The sequence below is a fragment of the Protopterus annectens genome, chromosome 11.part0, assembly GCF_019279795.1.
Source record: "Protopterus annectens isolate FY-2018-M chromosome 11.part0, PAN1.0, whole genome shotgun sequence".
NCBI classification, from domain to species: Eukaryota; Metazoa; Chordata; order Ceratodontiformes; family Protopteridae; genus Protopterus; species Protopterus annectens.
In genome coordinates this window covers 1,531,422,373-1,531,444,550 of record NC_056745.1, presented here as the reverse complement: position 1 = coordinate 1,531,444,550, position 22,178 = coordinate 1,531,422,373, and the positions used below count along the sequence as shown (strand labels likewise).

Below are 22,178 nucleotides of genomic sequence, written 5' to 3'. Positions count from 1 at the left end.
TTTCTACTACTGCTGATCAGAGATGCCGTAGCTCTATGGAATTATGCTCTGCCGTGCAGTAGCTACCTTCTGTTGTTATACAATTTGTTCAATGCTGGGGTCCACCAGACAGGATGCCTGCCCTTGGTGGAGAGGGTCATGGTTTTATTTGTGATTGCATGATCCATGCATTCTTGGAGATGTCCATAGAAAGCATATGTGAAGGTGTCTGCATTGTGGGAAGTGGTTTACACTGGCCCAGTGGGCATTAAGGATACCACCTCAGTTATAAGAAGTGTAACGTCAGCATGTGAGAGGTTTCCCACTGTAGTCTTTTGTGTTGTGGGGAGGTGGGATATGTATATCCAGGGGGATTAGTCTGTGGTCAGATGTGACTAGTGAGGGGTACACTTCCGGTGTGTAGCACATTGTCCCCATGTTTGTGGTGATCAGGTCTAGTATATCATCTCCTGTTGTGGGAGAGGTGACTAGCTGTTCCATTGCATTTGACTTAGTGAGTTCCGGGAACCTTTGGGCTAGGGTGTTTGGGGTAGAATAATGCACCCAGTGTATGTTAGGGTAGTTGAAGTCCCCCAATATGATGGTATGTGGTGGGACATTCATATCCTCCAATGTCTTCAGGAAGGCTGACAGTGGTTCCTGAGATTGGGAGGGTGGTCTGTAACATGCTACCAGTTGTATAGCAGGTTTGCCTACGGTTATCTGCACCTGGATGGTCTGTGATGCTTCATGTGTTGCCACTATCCTGGAAGTGTGGGTGTCCTTCATGAATATGGACACGCCCCCTCCCTTTTTGTTTTGTCCCGAGTTCTGGGGCCATAAAGCATGATACGGGGTATAGCCTGGTACCGCTGGTGTGCTCTCAGGAGCCTTGAACCAGGTTCTCACTTACTGCACAGACATTGAGATTTGTAGAATATGTACGTACAGATATATGTAATACACACATACATATATAGATATCTGTAGAGACATATACATATACAGATAGATCTGACTGACAACAGATATGTCTGTATATGACTATCTCTCTCTCTCTGTCCCACCCCCTCACACTTTCACTCTCCCTGTGTCTCTATTTCACTCTCTCCCCATCTCTCCCCACATCTATAGGTATATATCTACATCTATATATATATACATATTTTATATACATATATACAAACATATATATATATATATATATATATATATATCTATATACAGATATATATATATATATATATATATATATATATATATATATATATATATATATATATAGACTGTGTGAGGAACATGTGTGCAGATGTCTTGCAACAGGTGCCTTGTGTCAAAGGCATGGAGTGAACACCAGTGTGGATACTGGAGTACCATACCCCATTCAAAAACACTGACACCAGTAACCACCACATATGTACATGCCTGCCCACCACTGCATGTGTCAGGTGCAAACAGGGGCAACAAGTGTACAATAGGCTCCACATTGATATACACAGTGGCACACTAGTCCTGTAATACCTGTATATGGAATGTGTCAGCGGACATGGTGTGTCAGCTATGGACATGTAGGTCACTGTACCCCTCCACACCCCACAATATCCTACATGGTATGTACCTCCCATGACAGCTACAGATATGGAGAAGGACACAGACATATGCAAGTAACTGTGTCAATGCACTCAAACACCACAGAGTGCACACAGACTACCTACATAGAGGTTACCACTGCTGGATATACATAGTTTGGTCACACCCATGACAGTTGTCTAACAACCATGGTAACACCTCCAACATCCACAACACAAATTACCTATGTCTGTCGTCCTTGTCACTGCAGTATAGAGCACATGGTGGAGGTACAGGACCCTACCCACAGATACGACATACCCTGTAGTAGACCACTCAGAATTAAGAAGCAAGGCTCCCCATGAGTAGATGTCAGACATACCCCTGCTGAATGTTATGCAGATAGGTAATATGCCATATGAGTCACCCTGTGTAACTGTTTGTAAGGAGCAGGTACGATCATAACACATGTCACAAGGGGTAGGGTAGCATAACAGTATGCTGCTGTAGGCCCAGGGCCAAAAGCACACTACCTACCTAAGACACAATGCACACCCATGAACACATTGCAAATGGAATTTGTGAGATGGAATGAGTGTGCTAGTGACTGGGTGCATGTTGTGTACTGGTGTGATTGCTCACCATGACTGTCTGTCTGTCTGTCATGGTAGTGTGTGTCCTTGGTGTGAGGCCAGAGACAGGTGTGTGAGGTATTGTGATCAACACATACTACATTGCCATATGTTGTGCTGTGTTACCCTGTATGTCACTGTGGTGTAGGTAGGGTTATGGCAAGTAAGAGTAGTGTGCATTACCAGTGGAATATGTTACGTGCATTGTGTGCAGTGCATGGGCTGATAATGTTCCCCATACAGTACCTTGATACAAACCCCCAGTGTGAGGTTATGTATTGTACCTGAAACAGTGTGTTGACTGCTGCAGTATACTAGTCTGTCGTATGGAGTGTGCCAGGTACTGTTGCACAGTTGTCGGATGAGCACTGATATCTGGTCATTTACATGTGTATCCCCCAATAGACAGACAGATGCTATATATGGTGCTTAAGTTATATCACTGCAGTGGAGTATTATGTGTATTATGTGTGCCATGGTTTGCTGACAGATATTGCTGACATATTTTCCTTCTCCTTTTCAGGTCCATGGTTCACCAGCGGAACCCTGTCTACTCCGCTGCAGAGGAGGAGGAGATACACCAGAGCCTGTTGTGGGATTTCACTGTACTCTTTTCCCACACCAGCCAGAACCAGCAGGAGAGGGCTGCACTGTGGCAAGACCTGGTCCGTCGGGTAAATGACATAGGCACACATAACCGGACATATGAGCAGGTACGCCATCACTGCAGTGATTTAATTAGAAATGTCCATCAGTGTGCATCGGATATCCACAGGCATCAGCTTGCCACAGGTGGTGGGGTGGCTAGACACCCCCCCTCACCAGACTGGAGGGACTACTCCTAAGTGTTGTGGCTCCAGCACAACAGCAACAGCAGCAGCATACATGTGTAATGATGGAGGCTGGAGCCACACAGCAGCAGGACACGGAGCATGCAGGTAACATGCCATGTGTATAGTTGACCTTTTTGTACACTGTTAGGTTATGCATGTGTGAGGTGTGTCCTCATTTTGTAGCTGTAATCTTGGTAATTATTGTGCAAGAGTGATATCCTCAATATCTGCAGTACACCTGTGGAAGCTAACTGTTGCACTACTGAACTGTATCATGCCCACAGTATCAATGGCACAGTTGTGCCCACTGACAATAAATGTCTCTTTTCTTCAGGTTCCTCTGGTGTAACAGCAAGGCAGCCTATCCATGCTGGTGAGTGTGTAATACCATTACCTTCAATACTCTTGATACTAATAGTAATAATAGGCTGAAGCAGCAGTGCTATGTGTTTGATTGCAGGTGTGTTTGTGTCTGTGGGTTGATATCTCATATACTGAGGTGTGTGCATGTGTGCCTGTGTGCATGTGTGCATGTGCCCATGTGTGCATGTGCCCATGTGCCCATGTGTGCATGTGTGCATGTGCCCATGTGTGCATGTGCCCATGTGTGCATGTGTGCATGTGTGCATGTGTGCATGTGCCCATGTGTGCATGTGTGCATGCGCCCATGTGCGCATGTGCCCATGTGCCCATGTGTGCATGTGTGCATGTGCCCATGTGTGCATGTGCTCATGTGTGCATGTGTGCATGTGCCCATGTGTGCATGTGCCCATGTGCCCATGTGTGCATGTGCCCACGTGTGCATGTGTGCATGTGTGCATCAGTGGTGACATTGTGTACACATTGTAAACTGTGTTTCCTGTCTTACTCCCACAGGTTCTAGTGCTGCTCTGGTGTCGTGCAACAGGGAACCTGAATCAGCTGCTGTGGATAGTGATAATGATGATACCTGTGTAATGGCACAGGTAGGTGTGCCAGGGTCCGTCATTGGTCAGCCAATTGACACTACACAGCTGTCGACCCCATCAATGCGCACAGTCATCCTGCCAATACATCATTTGTCACCAATGTCCCTAGGTGATGGACAGGATACAGTGGGTATTGACCAGGGTAATGTGGTACCAGTGGCACATGCATCCCCACACAGCAGCCATGGCCAGGGTCCTGACACGGTACCACACAGGCAGACGTCCATGGGTTCTCGTGGGAGCATCCGTGGGCATACCGCCCCTGTCAGACGTGCCGACAGAGGTCTTTCAACCTCAGCTATGTTTTGGGCTGTAATGCAGGCACAGTCACGTATGGAACGGTACACCAGACAGGGTCTGAGGGAGCTGAGAGCATGTCGCACAGCCATGAGTGACAGTATGCGTGATGTTGCGGCTGCCATCCGCAACTTCACTGAGGTCATTGACAGACGTTGTGGGAACACATTAGATCTGTTCCACAACTACATGTCCATGAGCCAGGGCAATGGTGGATGGTTGAGGCATCGATGTGGCTGTATGCCAGCAACAGCAGCAGCTGGCAGCCGTCGCAGATGACAACAGGCCCGCGGCCACTCACATAGTGCCAGCAGCAGCCCCAGCAATGCTGGGTCTGTGCTGTCATCAGACTGCCCCAGGAGACCACGTGCACGTGGAGCTGGACAGTCCCAACAGGGGCCTGTCTCCAGTCACCAACCACCTGCTTCTGATGACAGTACCCAGTCTGGCTTAGTACCTGATACGGTCCGTAGCACCCCTGCCAGGCACAGGTACCGTGTCCGTGGCCACAGACAGTGATCTGTATGACCTGGCAGGTACAGTCTGTGGCTGTCCACAAACACCTGTATATGGCAGCAATGAGGTGGGACTGTGTGCATTCATACACACATGCAAAGTGATAACACCTAGGGCTACCGCATACATGCACACACTGCATCAACATTGCCCCTTCTTGTACTGCTGTCCTTCACCAACACACACACACAGACATGTCAATTGGTTGTATCAGTGGCAGACTCAGGCATACCAGGTACACACCCTGTGCATATGATGAAACTGTGCCACCTCCTGCAATCTGTAAAATCGGTGCAGGAACAGGTTGACATGGTGCTGATGCACAGGGTGACTACATAGACATATTGTAATAGTATGATGTTGACAACAGTATGGTGTAATGATAGCATTGTGGGTATATACCAGCATGCCTGATGCAGTTACAGTATGAATGTCATTGTATTGTTTTGTACACCCATAGTAATTACCACAGTGTTCTGTCTGCACATCTTTGCATACTGGTGGTGAGGCTGTGAAGGGATGGCTACCAACATAGGTAGCACAGGGGATACAATAATGTACATATTGATACTCGATGATGGCCATGTCACCTGCGAGTTGCATGCTGTCCACACATGACTCTGCAATGCAGATGTTTCAGGATGTTGATATCTGTGCAGTACTAGACAACAGGTTCAAGGCTCACAAGAGCACACTAGCACTACAAGGTCACACCTCACACCATGCATGACAGCACCAAAACACAGAACTAACTATGACAGGAGGGAGAGTGTCCATACATGTCAAGGATACTGTGGTGCCAGGACAGGTAGCATACATCATACTAAGTCTGAAACTGCTGAGTGAGGGCTCAGTGTCTGTTATTTGACATGTGTATTATTACAGGTATGAGCACTTGGGTATCAGGCCAGTTATTCAACATTACAAAGGTACGTGGTCTATACACTTGTGTGGGGTGCGGATGGACCCAGCCCGTCTGACCTGTGAATGTCTGGGTACTGGCTTATGGTGCCTGCATATATGCACGGTTACCTACTGGAAGTCGTACACCTTGTTTGTTGTAGCATAGTCTACATACAGGCCTGCTGACTGTAGCTTTGTTTGTATGCATGTTTGCCTGTTATGTTCCTGAAACACTGATTCCACCTGCAGTGCAGATATACAGTGCCTCTGTGGATCCCTAGTGACATCTGTATTGCTTAATGTACTGATGTCCATGTGTCACTTGACAGAACATCACTGTTTGTCCTGTTTGCATGTAGGTTGCCTGTAACACATTGCATATGACTTACCTCACATTTGCTCAAGACAGCATTCATATATGCCAGCACTAACAAATCAGGAGCACTACACCCTCACATAATCACCTTGCGTACCTTGTTCCCCATTGTCCCTATGTGGCATTACTTAGTATGGGAGTCACAATGCTATGGTAGCATGTGCAAAGGTCACCTGTCGATCTACTCTCAGGTCCAGTTGGTGAATCTGTGAGTCATGTGGCAATGTTACAGCTGCCTCATGTACACAGACAACCCTCTCCCCTTCCCATACATGTACAACACATGTGAGAGATGCAGCCACATAGCCAAACTGGGGGCTAAGCTCTGTTAACACAGCACTGGCATTCCCTGTCAGGTGGAGTGGGATACTACAGTGAATACAGTACCAGTCTCCCATAGACCTTCCACGACCGCAATCCAAACACAGAAACACACAGGTACATTATTGGGCTCTCAGAATAGCATCCTGCCTGAGCAGCTGACACCTGCAAAGCAGACACACAAGCAAACGTTAAGCCAGAGCAGAGCACATGCAACACATAGCTCACAAAGCCTGTGTGCCAAACAGTCACAGGCCATACGGCTTGACAACACAAATGCTACAGTTGTATGAGGTACCTCTATCGTCACGTACACTGGGGTCCTGCTCCCAGGCTGAACAAGGTGATGGTCATGCTGAGCTGCCCGTCGGGCACTATGATCCAACACATAACACAAGCATACCGGTCACTCCAAGGTATGTAGAAGTATGACTCAGTCATTGTCTGTGCCAGTGTGTATGACCTCTGATGCACCTCCCTGGACTACATGTTAGGGGACATAGAGGGGCTCTCTGAGCTTGTGGCACAGGCTGGTATGACCCTGGCCTTGAGCAGCATCTCACCCTCACCAAGAATGCTGCCACAATATGTAGACAGGATCATCATTTTCTGCAATTAATTTATCTTTCAGTGACATTCAAAGGGGATCCAATGCCTGTCAGTGTGGGATTACATGCTGGACAAGCCACATTGCTTTGCTTGGGACAGCTTGCACCTGTCACCCATTGGCCATTGTATATTGGCAGAGGCTGTTGCTACACACATAGTGCCTTTGTATGCACGGCTGACATTACATAGCCACCTACACAGGTATCACACGGGGTAGGACATTAATAGCAATGTTACTCAAAAGCAGCAGAGTAAACCTCAAGATGCATGCAGTGGAAACTGTCCTTAGCATGCAGTAACAGACTCCTGGTACAAGGCTCCCAGGTGCACACCATCAGTGCCAGGTCATTCCTGATACCATGCTTGTCATCCCCTACACATGCACCAAACCAGAACAGGGGGGATGTATCCAAAGGCACCTCAGATACACACACCCCCAGGTTGGTGGCACTGCACAAAGCATCAGAGCCTCTCCATGTGCAACACACAGTGGGATAGACTACCTTCAGGTTCATAGCCTGGCACACACCACACTCCCATACCCAGGAAACCCACTTGGCCTTCCTGACAACACTGGGAATATGACGGTCTCTACACACACCATTATATCGTTGTACTGTGACTACCCAAACATACAGTGTGAGCATTATTCTAGCTGCAAGACCCTATCTGAAGGGTTATTATCATTCGTTCCCTGCATTGCTATGGAACAACTTGTTACCACTCCCACAAGTGGTGACAACATGCTGCACTTGTTCATCACCAACATGTGGACTATATGCTCCAGACCAATTATGTATCCCTCGCTGGTGGGATGACACCATCTACAACCCACACTGTATAGTCACATACCACATGCAGCCCCTGCACAGAACACCACAGTCATACAGTTGTCTGATGCATATTCCATGCATTCACATGAGGCAGGCTTCAGACATGGGAACTCTTGCAGTTCACAGGTACATATGTGTAGATGGCACACACATACATCATATGTGCATTGACATTACTGATATATTGTATGTCATGCAATATTGGGAACAACACCTCACACACATGGACAAACTGTGTGACAAAAATACACATGGCATTTGTAGGATACAAACCCCTACCTAACTATGTTAGATCACTTGTGAGAGTCGCAGTAGCAGAGTGTGCGATTTGCATTACTGGGAGGATTGCTTTCTCCTGCTGTACTTATAGGGTGCTGACATCATCAGTGTTTAGACAGTGGGATACGCATGTGTTGTGTAGTAATAGTTGCCAAAAGTGACATTTCTCATACACATGGAATTGCACACACTACTCCCCCACACACATTGGGCACTTGCTGGATTCAAACCCCTACTTAACTATGTTATGACACTTGTGAAAAGCGCATTAACAGAGCGCGCTATTTGCATTACTGGAGGGTTTGTTTTCTCCTGCTGTACTTATAGGGTGCTGACATCATCAGTGTTTAGACTGTGGAATATGCAGCATGTGTTGTGTAGTAATAGTTGCCGAAAGAGACATTTCTCATACACATGGAATTGCACACACTACTCCCCCACACACTGGGCACTTGCAGGATTCAAACTCCTTCTTAACTATGTTATGACACTTATGAGAGACGCATTAGGAGAGTGTGCTATTTGCATTACTGGGGTGGATTGCTTTCTCCTGCTGTACTTCTAGGGTGCTGACATCATCAGTGTTTAGACAGTGAAATATGCAGCATGTGTTGTGTAGTAATAGTTGCCGAAAAGGACATCCTCCACATGGAATTGCACACACTACTCCCCCACACACATTCACACACACACTGGGCACTTGCAGGATTCAAACCCCTACCTAACTATGTTACGACTCTTCTGAGAGATACAATAGCAGAGCGCGCTATTTGCATTACTGGAGAGATTGTTTTCTCCTGCTGTACTTATAGGGTGCTGACATCATCAGTGTTTAGACAGTTGAATATGCAGTATGTGTTGTGTAGTAATAGTTGCCAAAAGGGACATTTCTCATACACATAGAATTGCACACACTACTCCCCCACACACATTCACACTGGGTACTTGCAAGATTCAAACCACTACCTAACTATGTTATGACACTTGTGAGAGACGCATTAGCAGAGAGCGCTATTTGCATTACTGGGGGGATTGCTTTCTCCTGCTGTGCTTATAGGGTGCTGATATCATCAGTGTTTAGACAGTGGAATATGCAGCATGTGTTGTGTAGTAATAGTTGCCAAAAGGGAAATTTCTCATACACATGGAATTGCACACACTACTCCCCCACGCACACACACTGAGCACTTGCAGGATTCAAACCCCTACCTAACTATGCTATGACATTTGTTAGAGATGCAGTAGCGGAGCATGCTATTCACATTAATGGGTAAAATTTCTGCTCCTGACATATGTATAGTGTGCTGACATCATTATGGATGAAGAGGTATGTACATCTGTGACTATCCATCAGTACAGGGGAGAGCATATCTATGCATTAACTTTGCACAGGCACAGTGGCCTACTGTACTGTGGAAGCAGATGCCAAATACACTGTGGATAGCCTTCTGTATTCCCTAGGGACAACAGTCAGGTATTGCACTCTACGGCCATATGTTTACCTGTCAGATGCAAGTATCTGTTGCTCATATACTGTTTGTGGGTCTTTATTGCCATAGCCTTCCCTATCTCTATAAACAACGTGTGCACTGTGGGAGATGTTTGCATATGAGTGGGATCCAGTACTTTACTTATGTCTCTGTTGTAACTTCACTGTGTGCACTGGGCAGATGTCTGTATTGTGGGAGGTTCCTGTGTTAACACATAGAAATGCCAGATATGTGTGTGCAACTGCTGAACTGTGACATGGCCTAAGTGTGTGAGCATGCCCAGTTTGCAGTTTGTATGGCTTCTTGACTGCCACGTCTCATTTATCTAAGTGTGCGAGCGTGCTCAGTGTGAACTTACCTTATGTTGGGATCTGTGGACCACCACATTTCTGTTTGTGTGTGGACACCATCTATATATCACATGTACAGTTGAGTGTTGGACATCAGGTTGTGTTCTTACTGCCCAACTGCTTTGTGTCTGAAACTAACAGGCATTATGCTGTGCCTGCAGGGTCGCCATGGGATAGTTTGCATACAGTTGTCATCATCCTTTCCTGCTGACCAAACAGTTGTATTGTAGTATAGTGTACTGGTGCAGAACTTTCACTGTGGTGGACAGTATAATCGGTTTCAGTCCTATCACTGCTTGTAATATTTATAGTGAGCACACCAGACTGGTTGAGGGCCAGTTGTGCAGATATGACCATGTTGCATTTTGTTCAGATATGGACAGCATAGTACATGATTGTCCGACATTGTTAATGTATTCCACAACTTGTGTGGACAGTGACAAACAATGGCCATGTGCACTAGTCCATTTGTAATGCTAGTCAGAGAGTGTTTGTCCTTCAACACACATTTACTGGTGTTTGCCATGACATATGTCACGGTTAGTGTGCTGTGCCTCTGTCTACCTGTGACATACAGGTGATATCCAGGGTACACCTACCATCTCCCATCCAGGCATCATGATTCCTCTGGATGACAGTCACTGAGGGACTCCCTGGATATCCTGTAGTGGGAGTTTAGTCATGGGTGGAGTGAGCTTCTGGGTTATGGACAAATCGGTACAGCATGTCCTGTTTATGTCTGTTCTGGGGTTCAGGCCTATCAGCTGCATAGGTCACCTGCATTCAGTGTTTACATGGTGCCAAATGTCCATTGATACCAGGTTGGTCATGGCTCAATACATCAGGCACAGTTCACCTCCAGCCAGGCATTATGGCACTGTGTGGAGCTGCAGTTTCTTTACTCAGGTGACACATGGCATCTGTTACAGCTCTGCAATCCTCCTGGTGGGGTATTTGTGTGGTCTTTCCAGTTGCTGCAGGTGTCTGCTATGGTGCATCCCTGAAGAGCCATTGTACACAATTGTGAGGCTGCTGATGGATGACTGGAGGGGCACATTGACCTACCCTAACCAAGCTGTGCTTACCTTCATGATTAGGTGAGTATATGGTATGTTTCTGTAACCACTACAGACACATGGTTGCCACATGCAGGATATCTATCACCTTGTGTCCCCAGGTCTTTTATTGCTCCTGATGTACTTACTGGGTTAACACCTATGTGGTAATTTCTGGCCATGTACTGTGTTTCCACAGGGGTTGACTATACACTAGTCTGCATTTAGCTTGTTGACATGGCTGTGGCACCACTTGTGTGTTTCTATGTGTGCCTTTTGTAGGTTGCTTGTGTCAGCTGGAGGGTCCGATATGGTGGCCAGTTTGTAGTCCTCTGCAAACCTGTTCAGACAGAGTCCGTCCATGTTGGTCTGTACCTATGTGACATATATAGCATACAAGAGAGGTCCCAGGACCATGCCTTGTGGGATACCAGTTGTACCTGGTTTGCAGTCTGCCATGGCTACAGCATGTCTGCCAGGTCAGTTCTGTCCTTGAGCTGGTTTGCAACCCATCTACTTGGATAGGGGTTTATAGTTAGGCTGGTGAGCTTATCTGTACTGACCAACTAGGGTATTGTATGGAAGGGTTTAGCAAGGTCCAGATAGGCTGTGTGATCTACATTCCACACATCAATGGGCTTGGTGCACATTTCACATGTGTCAGACATGTGTAAGGGGCAGGATCTGCTCTATGACAGCCACACTGGGTAGGGTCCAATGTCTGTAGGTACCCAATCTCGTTATTCATGGGATCATTGATCATCCTCTCCATTACTTTGCCAACCTAGATAGTCGGGGTTGAGGGGTGATAGTTTGCAGTATCCATTCAGGCACCCCCTTTGTGGTGTGGGACCACTGTTGCTGTACACTGCTCTTTGGTTACATATCCTGTCGTAGGACTGATAGTGCGCAGTAATGCTATTTGCTGTTCCATTCTTCTTACAGTACTTGTTGGATACAACCCAGGACACTATCTGGTACCATTGATGCTGTGTGCTGTGCTTTGTGGATGCTGACTGTTACCTCAGCATCTGCAATGTCAGGTGGCCAGCACTCTCCTGGGATAGATATTTGGCAGTTAGGTGCTGGTGGGGAGGTTGGAAGGAATCTGTTCGGTAGGCTGTTGGCAATGTGTGTGGGTTTGGTGTATTGTTTGTGATATTACAGTGCTGTAGAGCATATCTGTGGATTATCACCATGGTTCCTACCATCAGGTAGGACAGCTGTGTGATAATCCTTTGTGCCCTGCACAATTTGTATCATCATAGGTTCATAGTAGGCTATCTGCCCTGGCCTTGTTTGAGCATGGACAGACACTGTGTGGGTCTCAACACCCCTTGCAATGTGCATATTATGCCCACGTAGGGTTTACTTTCCTAGATGTGACACAGGGATGACCCCCAGTGTACACCTACTATCTCCCATGCACTTCACTGGATTCCTCTTGTTGAGTTTATGTGTGGAGCTCAGCCTATCATGGACTGGGATTCTGTTCCAGAGTGTCAGGAGACCCTGGGTTATGGATCTGTCCCTCCAGCACATCCTATTAATCTATGTGTGGAGGTTCAGATATCTCACTGTGGTGTGTCTGCTGGATTTGGGGTTTCTGCAGTGGAGCATGTCCATTCATTCTGGATTGGACATGGCCTTGTACATCAGGCATACATCCCCTCTGACTGTGCAGTATGCATCTGAATTGGGCTGTGGTTTCTTCAGCCAGGCTGTAGATGTCCAATGCTTGGACCCTTTATCCTGTTGGTGGGGTACATTTGGGGTCTTTCTGACTGCTGCATGTGTAAGGTAAGGTACATCCAAACTGGGGCATTGTTGTCACGTATGGGCCTGATAAGGGAAGCGTTTGGGGGCACAGTGACCTCTGTAGCTCTACATGTGCATCCTTTCATATTAATGTTGGCAATATAGCAGGTCTTCCTGGCCACCTTGGCAATGTGAGTGTCACATGACAGGTTACCGTCCACTTGTGTCCCTAGGTCCATGATTACTTCTTCCATACATAATGGATTGCCACCTATGTCATACTTTGTGTGTGCCTTGTTTGGTATTTGTTGAGACATTCATACTCTGAAGTGTCTTCAGGAAGGCTGGCTGGGGTACCTGGGTTTGTGTGTGTGGTCTGTAGCAGGCTTCAAACAGGTACAGAGTTTGAGACACTGTTACTTGCCCATGGATAGTCCATGCTGCTTCTTGCTGTGGTACCAACCTGGGGGTGTGGTTATTCTTGATAATTACTGGTAGCCACACTCCTATTGTCGTGTGTTCCATGTTTTGGAGCTGTAGATCATGGTATGAGGCATAACCTGGTAGTATTAGGGTGCTCTTCTCGGCCTTGCCCAGGTTTCTGTTACAGAACACATATTACCATTCTCCATGCTGTGGTGGGTTTGGTCTGCATGCACCTTGCAGGTTAGACTTCTGCCGTTGGGTAGCATTACGTCTAGGTTATTATCCCTTCTGCTACCTATGGTGGTGGGTTTGTGTTTCCAGACTTACCTATTCTAGGCACAGTGGAGGTGACAACAGCCTTTGCCAGTATCTACACAGACAGGTGTGCTGGGTGCGTGCCATCCCTAGCAGGTGGGGCATCATGTCTTGCTCGGCATGTCAGCCCAGGCTGTCAGCCATGTGTTAACCCTTGCTAACAGCAATAACTCAGCCAATTATTGTACTTGATCTTGTTGTCTTCATAGTGTGGCATCATGCTTGGTGAGGGTGAGATGTTAGGTTGGGTCTTCATGTTTGCATATACTAGATGGTGTTACATTGCTTAACACATGGCAATCATGCCTCAGGTGGTGCTGCAGGGCTGCCTCTGTCAGATGCACATACTACACTCCCTGTACATGTTTGAGAGCAGGTTGTGTCATGTTAGGCATCCCTGTTACTATATGAGTGAGTCAGAGAGGGGTATCATTCACAGAGTTCCTACTGAGCCAGTGTATGTGCTATGCGTTGCCTCTTTGCCAAGGCCAGGGCATACTGGGCATGCCTCCTTCTGCCTACTGGGGCAGGCTCAGGTTGTTCCTCCTCCGAGTCACGCTCTGCCTGTGATGGCCTTGGCAATGGTGGGAGGCTGTTTGTCCCGGCCCTATGCTGGTCCTGCTGCAGCTGTTTTCGCAGGATCATATTATGTAGCATAGCACATACCATGACAATTTGGGTACATGTAGTTGGTGAGTACTGCAAGGCTCCACCAGATGTGTCCAGGCACCGGAACCATGACTTGAGCAGCCCAAACACACGCTCTATTGCATTACGTGTTTCTGCGTGTGCCTCATTATGGCGTTCCTGTTCAGGTGTGTGTGCATTTCTGATGGGTGTCATCAGCCACGGCTCCAGTGCATAACCTGCATCCCCCACTAGGTGACCATGTGGGATGCCCCCATTGGCAAATGTCTGGTGCAGCTGCGTCAAATGCCAGATTTGGGAATCATGGTAGCTCCCAGGGCAGCCAGCACAAACATTCATTATTATGCCCTGGGCATCACACACGACCTGGCAGTTGATGGAGGGGAAGCCCTTGTGGTTAATGTAGGCCCTACCCTGCTCACCAGCTGGTGTTTTGATGCATATGTGCGTGCAGTCTATTGCACCCACTACCTCAGGGTAATCCACTATCTACTGGAAGAGATGCATATTGCTGGCCAATACCTCATGGGCATTGGGGAAATATACATGCTCACTGACATGTGCTGACATGGCATCCAGGAACTGGTGCAGTACCCTGGAGGCTGATGCCTGTGATATCCCCATCATGTCACCAGTTGGTCTCTGGAAGATACCTGTTGCTAGTATTCTTAGGCCAACACATACCTTGGTTTCCACTGGGATGGGTTCCCCTCTGTTGGTTCTGTGTGTGAGGCGTGGCCTGCACAGCTCAACAATTCGCTGCAGGAGGTCTCTGTCCACTCTATAGCGCTCCACTATCTCCAGCTCATGTAACCCCTGGTAGGTGACCCTGGGCCTGTACACTCTTCTCTGTCTCCTCACTCTGGGTTGTCTGGCAGCATTTCCATTGTCACCACCCTCAGCAAGTCTCCTATGTCTCTTTATGACAGCTATGGCAGCCCCTAGCATGTTTGGTCTGAGTGCAGCTTTTTCAGTTTTTCACTTCTACTAGCTTACTCCTGTCTTGCAGTGTCTCTTGAGAGAAACATACTGCAATGCTGTTTGCAGTGTTTTAAGTGCTGGGCTGGGCTTGTATTCTGCCTGTATAATTGCCTGCTTCTAATTGTTTTCATCTGCTACCTCTACAAGTATTCCCTGCTAGTTTCCTACTATTTCTTCTGCTTCCTTTTTCCTCTTTGTTTCCTCAGGGGGGAGCAGCGCACATACAAACGGAAACATGCTCACAGTGGCTACCACACCCGCACACATGTTTACATGGACTAGAATCTGCTTATTCGGGTTAAAACATGTGCACACCAGCGCAAACAGGTTTTCAGATCTTTAAACAGGCTCCTACATGCTTACTCTGCCTTACACGTGCGCACTCTGTCTTACTCGCGGCTCCCAGTGCGCACACTCACACATGCACGCAAAGCAAGAAACTTTGGTGTTGGCCACAGTGTACACCTTCCATTTCTTGACTTTCCCATGCTTATTTGTTGACACTCCTCTTTTTATGCTGTGTGATTGATATCTTTCACATACCACTTTGCTCCAATGAGCTTGATTTCTTCCTGACATTCCCCCCTGTGATGTCACCTATCTCCTACTCTGTTACTCCCCCTTATCTAACTCTTACACTACACAGAATGTGCTCATTTGCTATGTGACAGTGTGATTCACTATCCTACCACTCATTTACATAGGATTGCCTACTAATGCTTAGTTACATGTCTTACACTCAGCTTCCCCCCTTAGCAACCACTAGACGGTGGCCATGTTGTTTTAGGTCTGTTAGTCCCTGCATTGCAAATCCATGCATTACATAAACCCACATTTGTGGGTTTCCAACCTTTATTTTTCTGTTTTATATAGCGCAACCCATTTGCGCGGGGCTGCGCTGTGTTTAAACATCGCCGATCTCCGAAAAAAAAAATATTTTATTTCATGTTTGCATCGGGTTAACATGCCAATGGCCACATATTTGGCCATTGGCATGCTGACTGCAACATTTGCACACTTTATTTGGAGCTGTCATGGCTCCGTTGTGTTATTTGCAGTAACATACTCAGTTGTCAACTGAGTACATTTCTGCACCTAACACGACTCTTACATGGGCTGGTTTCAGCTTCGTTGATCGCTAATCTACCTCATTTGCATGCCTTTCGGCTGCAAGTAGGGTGATTAGCATATCCACGCCCTGCCAGTGTAAGAGTCATTTTAGCTGTCTCTTACACGGGTTTTCGGGCTGTTCCTGGATCACGATGGCTGCATGGAGTCTTACACGACTCTTAGACTCCGTGCAAGCCATCATGAATCCTGCCCAACATATATATTTTGTTTAAAGGAAAATGTGTTTTTCTTGTTCAGTCAAGCCTTCTTCCATTGCATTTTAATATTTACTTACTTTTGAAAACTGATTTTTGTTTCTGTTATAATTTTCTTTAGAAACATTTGGTGCTTTCTCTCTCTGTCTTTTTCCCACTAGTACTATCTCCTCATATCACAAACATAACTGAGTATGAATGCAGTTTGAGAATGTTTTTAACTATCTTTATTAAATCATCACATTTTCAATGGGTTTATACATATTATTAGAAAAGATAACATGTAATAACTGCCCCTATTACTACAGTCATGCAGTATGCATGTTTTCTTTTAAACATTTTTTTCAGTGCAACATTACTTAAATTGCTCCACTCATCCATTAAACTTCACAACTGATCCTAACCTTTATTCTGCATTCTTTGCTTAAGTGCACAGTAAATGGACTAATTTCATTTAGCAATGTCTGCTAGATGCAGTGATACTGACAACTATAGACATTTCCAGTGCCCAATGTAGCTGATCTTTGAGCTGTTTAAATTAAACTGTTTGCCATTTCAGTTACTTTGCTTTTTGTTCTACACTCAAGTAATGTGTGAAACCTCCCAATGAATATAACATATTTGTCCCATTTATGCAAAAAAAAAAATGCACTTGTCTACTCCACGGAGTAGAGGGCTAGAGACCTGCATATACCTATACAGGCCTGATTCAGACAGCTTAAGCAAGGATGCAGCTGGTATCCAAATGTGTGAGTGAAGCAGCTGACCTCAGCTCCTCTTCCTCCTTGGGCTAGTGTACAGTCTGGTGCATTTGGGAGAATCATGATGGCTGCAGCTGCTTGGCATAGCATTGTACTGCAATCGGGGATGTTATATATGAAAACAAATATACATCCATGTGCTACAGCTGCAGGCAGTTAATTTTACTTTTGTCACTGCTGTACAGAAAGAAAAACCTTCCTGAAACTAGCATGTTGACACACTCATCCTGGTGTGTACCTGTGTGGAAAGTAAATTCTTAGCATTTTACTCATGGGGGTAAGTAGAGAGTAGATACTCAACACAGACTTGGGGTAGAGCATACATCCTTGAAAGAATGCCATTTAATAAGATAGACAAAGAGGTCAGTGCTATATATGAACTGTTCTTATTCTAGGAATGTTTGCTAAAGTTTGTAAAAGCATGTTCAAATGATTGCAATGAATTAAATTAAAGATATTCTACAATTATTTGTAAAAAAAACTTAATGTAAAGTAACAGTGTTGTGCTCTTCTAATACTGTGATTTATTTTTATTGCAGAAAACTGCTCTTTCAAATACAAGACAGCAATGGACACCATACACCAAATATGTGAATTAAATGAATAATGATTTATAGTCTTCTTCATGTGTGCCATTATACTGGCTACAGCCAGCTTGTTTAACTTCTTCAGCTACAGCCTGGCCTTTACTTCTGTGGGTGTGGTTCTATTTATATGTGGATGGCATATTCATATGAGGTGACAGAAAGACCACTCTGGATATATAAAGACAAAGCCTCTTTACTTGTGTGGAATTCTTTACTCAGCAGATGTAGTTTTACTTGTTCAAGAGATCTGCTGCTTCTGAAGTACGTGGCAGTTATTGTAAAAGTTCTTCATGTCTCATTACGACTTTAAAGAAATCTAGTGCAAATGAATGACATGGCACTCAAAACTCATTTTCTTGTCAGCCTAACTATTGCAGCATTAGTACAAGCTGTTGAAAAAATTGAGGAATGCCCACAGTCTTGTACTTGTGAGATAAGACCATGGTTTACACCAAGGTCTACGTACATTGAGGTCCCAACTGTTGACTGCAATGACTTAGGTCTGTATAATTTTCCTTTACGATTACCTGTGAACACACAAATTCTATTGCTTCAGACAAACAACATAGCAAAAATTGACCACTTAGTTGATTATCTAGTGAATCTCACTGAATTAGATTTATCTCAAAATAATCTGTCTTCAGTAACTGACATAACTCTTGGACAAATGTATCATCTTCTTTCTCTTCATTTAGAGGAAAATAAACTTACAGAGTTGCCTGACCAGTGTTTTTCAGGATTACCTAACTTGCAGGAACTTTACATAAATCATAATCTGATTTTCACAGTTATGCCAGAAGCCTTTATGGGACTTGATAATCTTCTAAGGCTCCACCTAAACTCAAACAAATTGAGGATAATCAATAGAAAATGGTTTGACTTTACTCCAAATCTTGAAATTCTTTCCATCAGTGAAAACCCAATTATTCAGATTGAAGAATCAAACTTCAAACCACTTAATAATTTGCGTAGCTTGGTTTTAGCAAGCATTTATCTTTCAGACCTCCCACATGATGCTTTGATAGGCTTAGACAATTTAGAAAGCGTCTCTCTTTATGACAACAAATTTTTAAAAGTTCCATCTGGTGCATTGCAAAAGGCCATTAATCTCAAGTTTCTGGACTTAAATAAAAATCCCATACAGAGAATTCAGAAAGGTGACTTCAGAGACATGTTCCACTTAAAAGAGTTGGGAATTAACTATATGCCAGAGCTGGTTTCAATAGACAGTCTTGCACTTGACAATTTACCCGAGCTAACAAAAATTGAGGCAACCAACAATCCTAGACTGTCATATATTCACCCAAATGCATTCTCCAAGCTCCCTAAACTGGAATCATTGATGCTTAATAGCAATGCGTTGAGTGCTCTCTACAGGAGTACAATAGATTCTTTGCCTAATCTTAGAGAAGTAAGTATACATAGCAATCCTATAAGATGTGATTGCGTAATCCGCTGGATTAACATGAATAAAACAAAAATCCGCTTTATGGAGCCTGATTTTTTGTTTTGTGTTGATCCACCTGAATTTGAAGGTCAGCATGTACGGCAAATACACTTTAGAGAAATGATGGAAATATGTCTGCCACTAATTGCACCAGAAAGTTTTCCTCTTTATTTAGACCTGAACCTGGGTGATTCTGTATCATTACATTGTAGAGCGATAGCAGAGCCAGAACCAGAAATCTACTGGATAACTCCTACAGGCCAAAAGCTTTTGCCAAATATGGTGTCTGACAAATTATATGTTTACCCTGAAGGGACTTTAGACATCTATGGTGTAACAGAAAAAGAAGCAGGTTTATATACCTGTGTTGCTACTAATCTCATTGGGGCTGATTTAAAAACAGTAAAGATAAAAGTAGGTGGAGAATGCTCCCAGGTTATCAACGCATCAGTGAGTATTAAAATTAAAGATGTTCATTCCAATTCAGTTTTGTTGTCTTGGACAGCTAATTCCAAGAGTCTGACATCTAGTATTAATTGGACTGCTACAGTAAAAGATGGCAACCCTCAGATTGCTCATACTGCTAGAGTGCCATCAGATACAAAAGTTTTCAATCTTACTCACTTAAATCCAGCCACAGAGTATGAAATATGTATAGATATTTCAAACATTCATCAACAAAATGTTAAGAAATGCATAAATGTTACTACTAATGGCACAGACTTTGCTATTCAGCTGAAAGAAAAGAGCAATGTGACACCACTGGTTGCTGGACTTGGAACCCTTTTGTGGATAGTTGCTATGATTTTCTTATTCAATTATAAATTTCAAAAGACTGACTGTGATTCAGGAAAACTCTTCCTAAAATATTACATGAAGAAAACAACTTATAAACTGCATGAGTTGTATCCCTCTCCCATCAGTCTTTGGGATACAAGTAAAGGGAGATGTACTGCAGTACAAGTGAAAGCGACAGTTATAAATGTGCCAAACAATGTCTCTTAAATAAGATTAAATGTCAGCTTATACACTGATTTCTTAAAAGAAGATGGAGCACATGGGTGGGATTGCTGTCCTGAACAACAAGAAGACAAATTGTCTGTCTTCGATACATGAATATATGGGATGGTCTGTTTCTAACAGATAAAGGTTACTCTATACTGTCAGGAAATGCTGACTATTGAGACAGGAGGATGTTGGGCAATGTAACTTGCTACATCTTTCCTTGTTACGGGGGTAGTCCTACAGTTTTCATAATGATAGTACAGTCCAAAGGACGAGAACAAGAAGGACAGTGTTGTCTGTGTATGGTTTTAAAAGGGAGAACTGAGGACAACCTATATCTTCGGAAGGGATTTTTTTGCTTGGCAGAAGTATTAGAATGAAACCTGGTGTTACTATATGGAAACAAATCATGTAGAGTAGGACACAGTGAATGTGTATAATGATTTTTATGCAGGAACACATTTTTTGATTAAAGACACTACTTCTATTTTTGCTGTTTGGTATTGCATTTCATGTTTGGCTGCTTCCTTACCATCACAAAGAATATTTAATCACTCATTTTCTTTTACAAAAACACAAGTTATATATTCTGCCTTTGATGTATGGAGGGCTCTCACTTTAGCAAATCTTAATGACATGCCTGATTTATCTACTTTGAGTCTTCCGTATGATTCCCAAAAATATCACTGCTAAATGCTGAGCAGCAGATTACACACTTCAAAATATTTGCCTCGACTTCAGAATTACATGCTGGGAATGTATGATATCAGTAAAGTAAAATATGCATGGAAATATAGGCTTTACTTCACTGGATGAATGAGCTGTTTCCTGTACTCAAGGGTCAGTTTATTTGACCTTCCATCTCCATTTCAGTAAGTTACATGACTGAACAATACATCAGTATTACCTGTCAGAACTGATATTTTTGTCCAGTGGACTTAGCAGTTAACAAATGTATAATATTAAATGATCTACACAGTTTTCTATGCCATCATTTATCTCTGCAAAGGTAAACATTAAGGGTGAGACAGTCTTTCAGGACACTGATTCAGTTTACTGTTGGTGTGTGCACGAGTGGAACTGGACCTTTTAGAATGCATAGTTTTTTAATGTATTTACTTAATTTAATAACTAGGGTAGTTGACTTGCCCACTTGGATCCATTTTAGTCACTGCATGGGAGTGCAATATTAAGAATAGTGTAAAAACATTGCAAATGTAGCCATTTTGAACAATACATTCTTAAAAAGAAGTACAAACTCCCCCTGCAAATAAATTAAATGACTTGTACATGTTTATTAGCAACACTTACAAACGTTGGTATGATGCCGTCCAGTTAGTTTCTTCTGTGTAATGCAGTACTTCACATCTAAGGACACAGATATTCTAGTGAACAGGGATGTGATGATTATTCTTGAATTTTTTCATTTTTAAAATATCAGAGTTATGCTTTCTCTGAAATACAGCTGTTTATGATTAACCCCTAACCAGTATACACCATTCTTAGTCAGCTGTATATGTTAATAATGTATTTATTTAAGGAAACATAATGCAAAATGGAGTCCATAGCCGAATCTTTACAGATCTTATATTTTCTGCTCTCAACATTCACAATGCTGATGAATCACCATCACACACAAGCTGACATTAACATTTATCAGCTAGACAAACTCATACATCAAGAAAGATTTCAGCAACTTGGACAGAGCTTTTAGAGCAGACCTATTTGTCAAAGACAGAGAAGCTGAAATATGACCTATTAAAATGCAGGTACTGTATAGGTCAGCAAGAACTCGGTCATGTATCTTGGATGGTCTGCTTTCAAACCTAACTGTATTCAGAGGAGTTATTACAGATGCAGGATACAGGTAAGAATCTCATTCATTTGAATAACTGTGGTGCTGAACAACGAAGTG

The 22,178-nt window shown here is 44.2% G+C and overlaps 1 protein-coding gene across 4 annotated transcripts in view; it reads left to right on the top strand.

Moving 5' to 3' along the window:
- Positions 1–20,750, top strand: part of LRRN3 (leucine rich repeat neuronal 3) — a 471,899-nt gene extending 451,149 nt beyond the window's left edge. For all 4 annotated transcript variants that reach the window (XM_044088808.1, XM_044088807.1, XM_044088809.1 and 1 more), the window contains one exon: positions 17,764–20,750. In XM_044088808.1, coding sequence (XP_043944743.1) covers positions 18,137–20,263 — 2,127 coding nt within the window. In that variant the 5' untranslated portion in view covers positions 17,764–18,136 and the 3' untranslated portion in view covers positions 20,264–20,750. The remainder of the gene's footprint in view (positions 1–17,763) is intronic.
- The last annotated feature ends 1,428 nt before the right edge of the window (positions 20,751–22,178 follow it).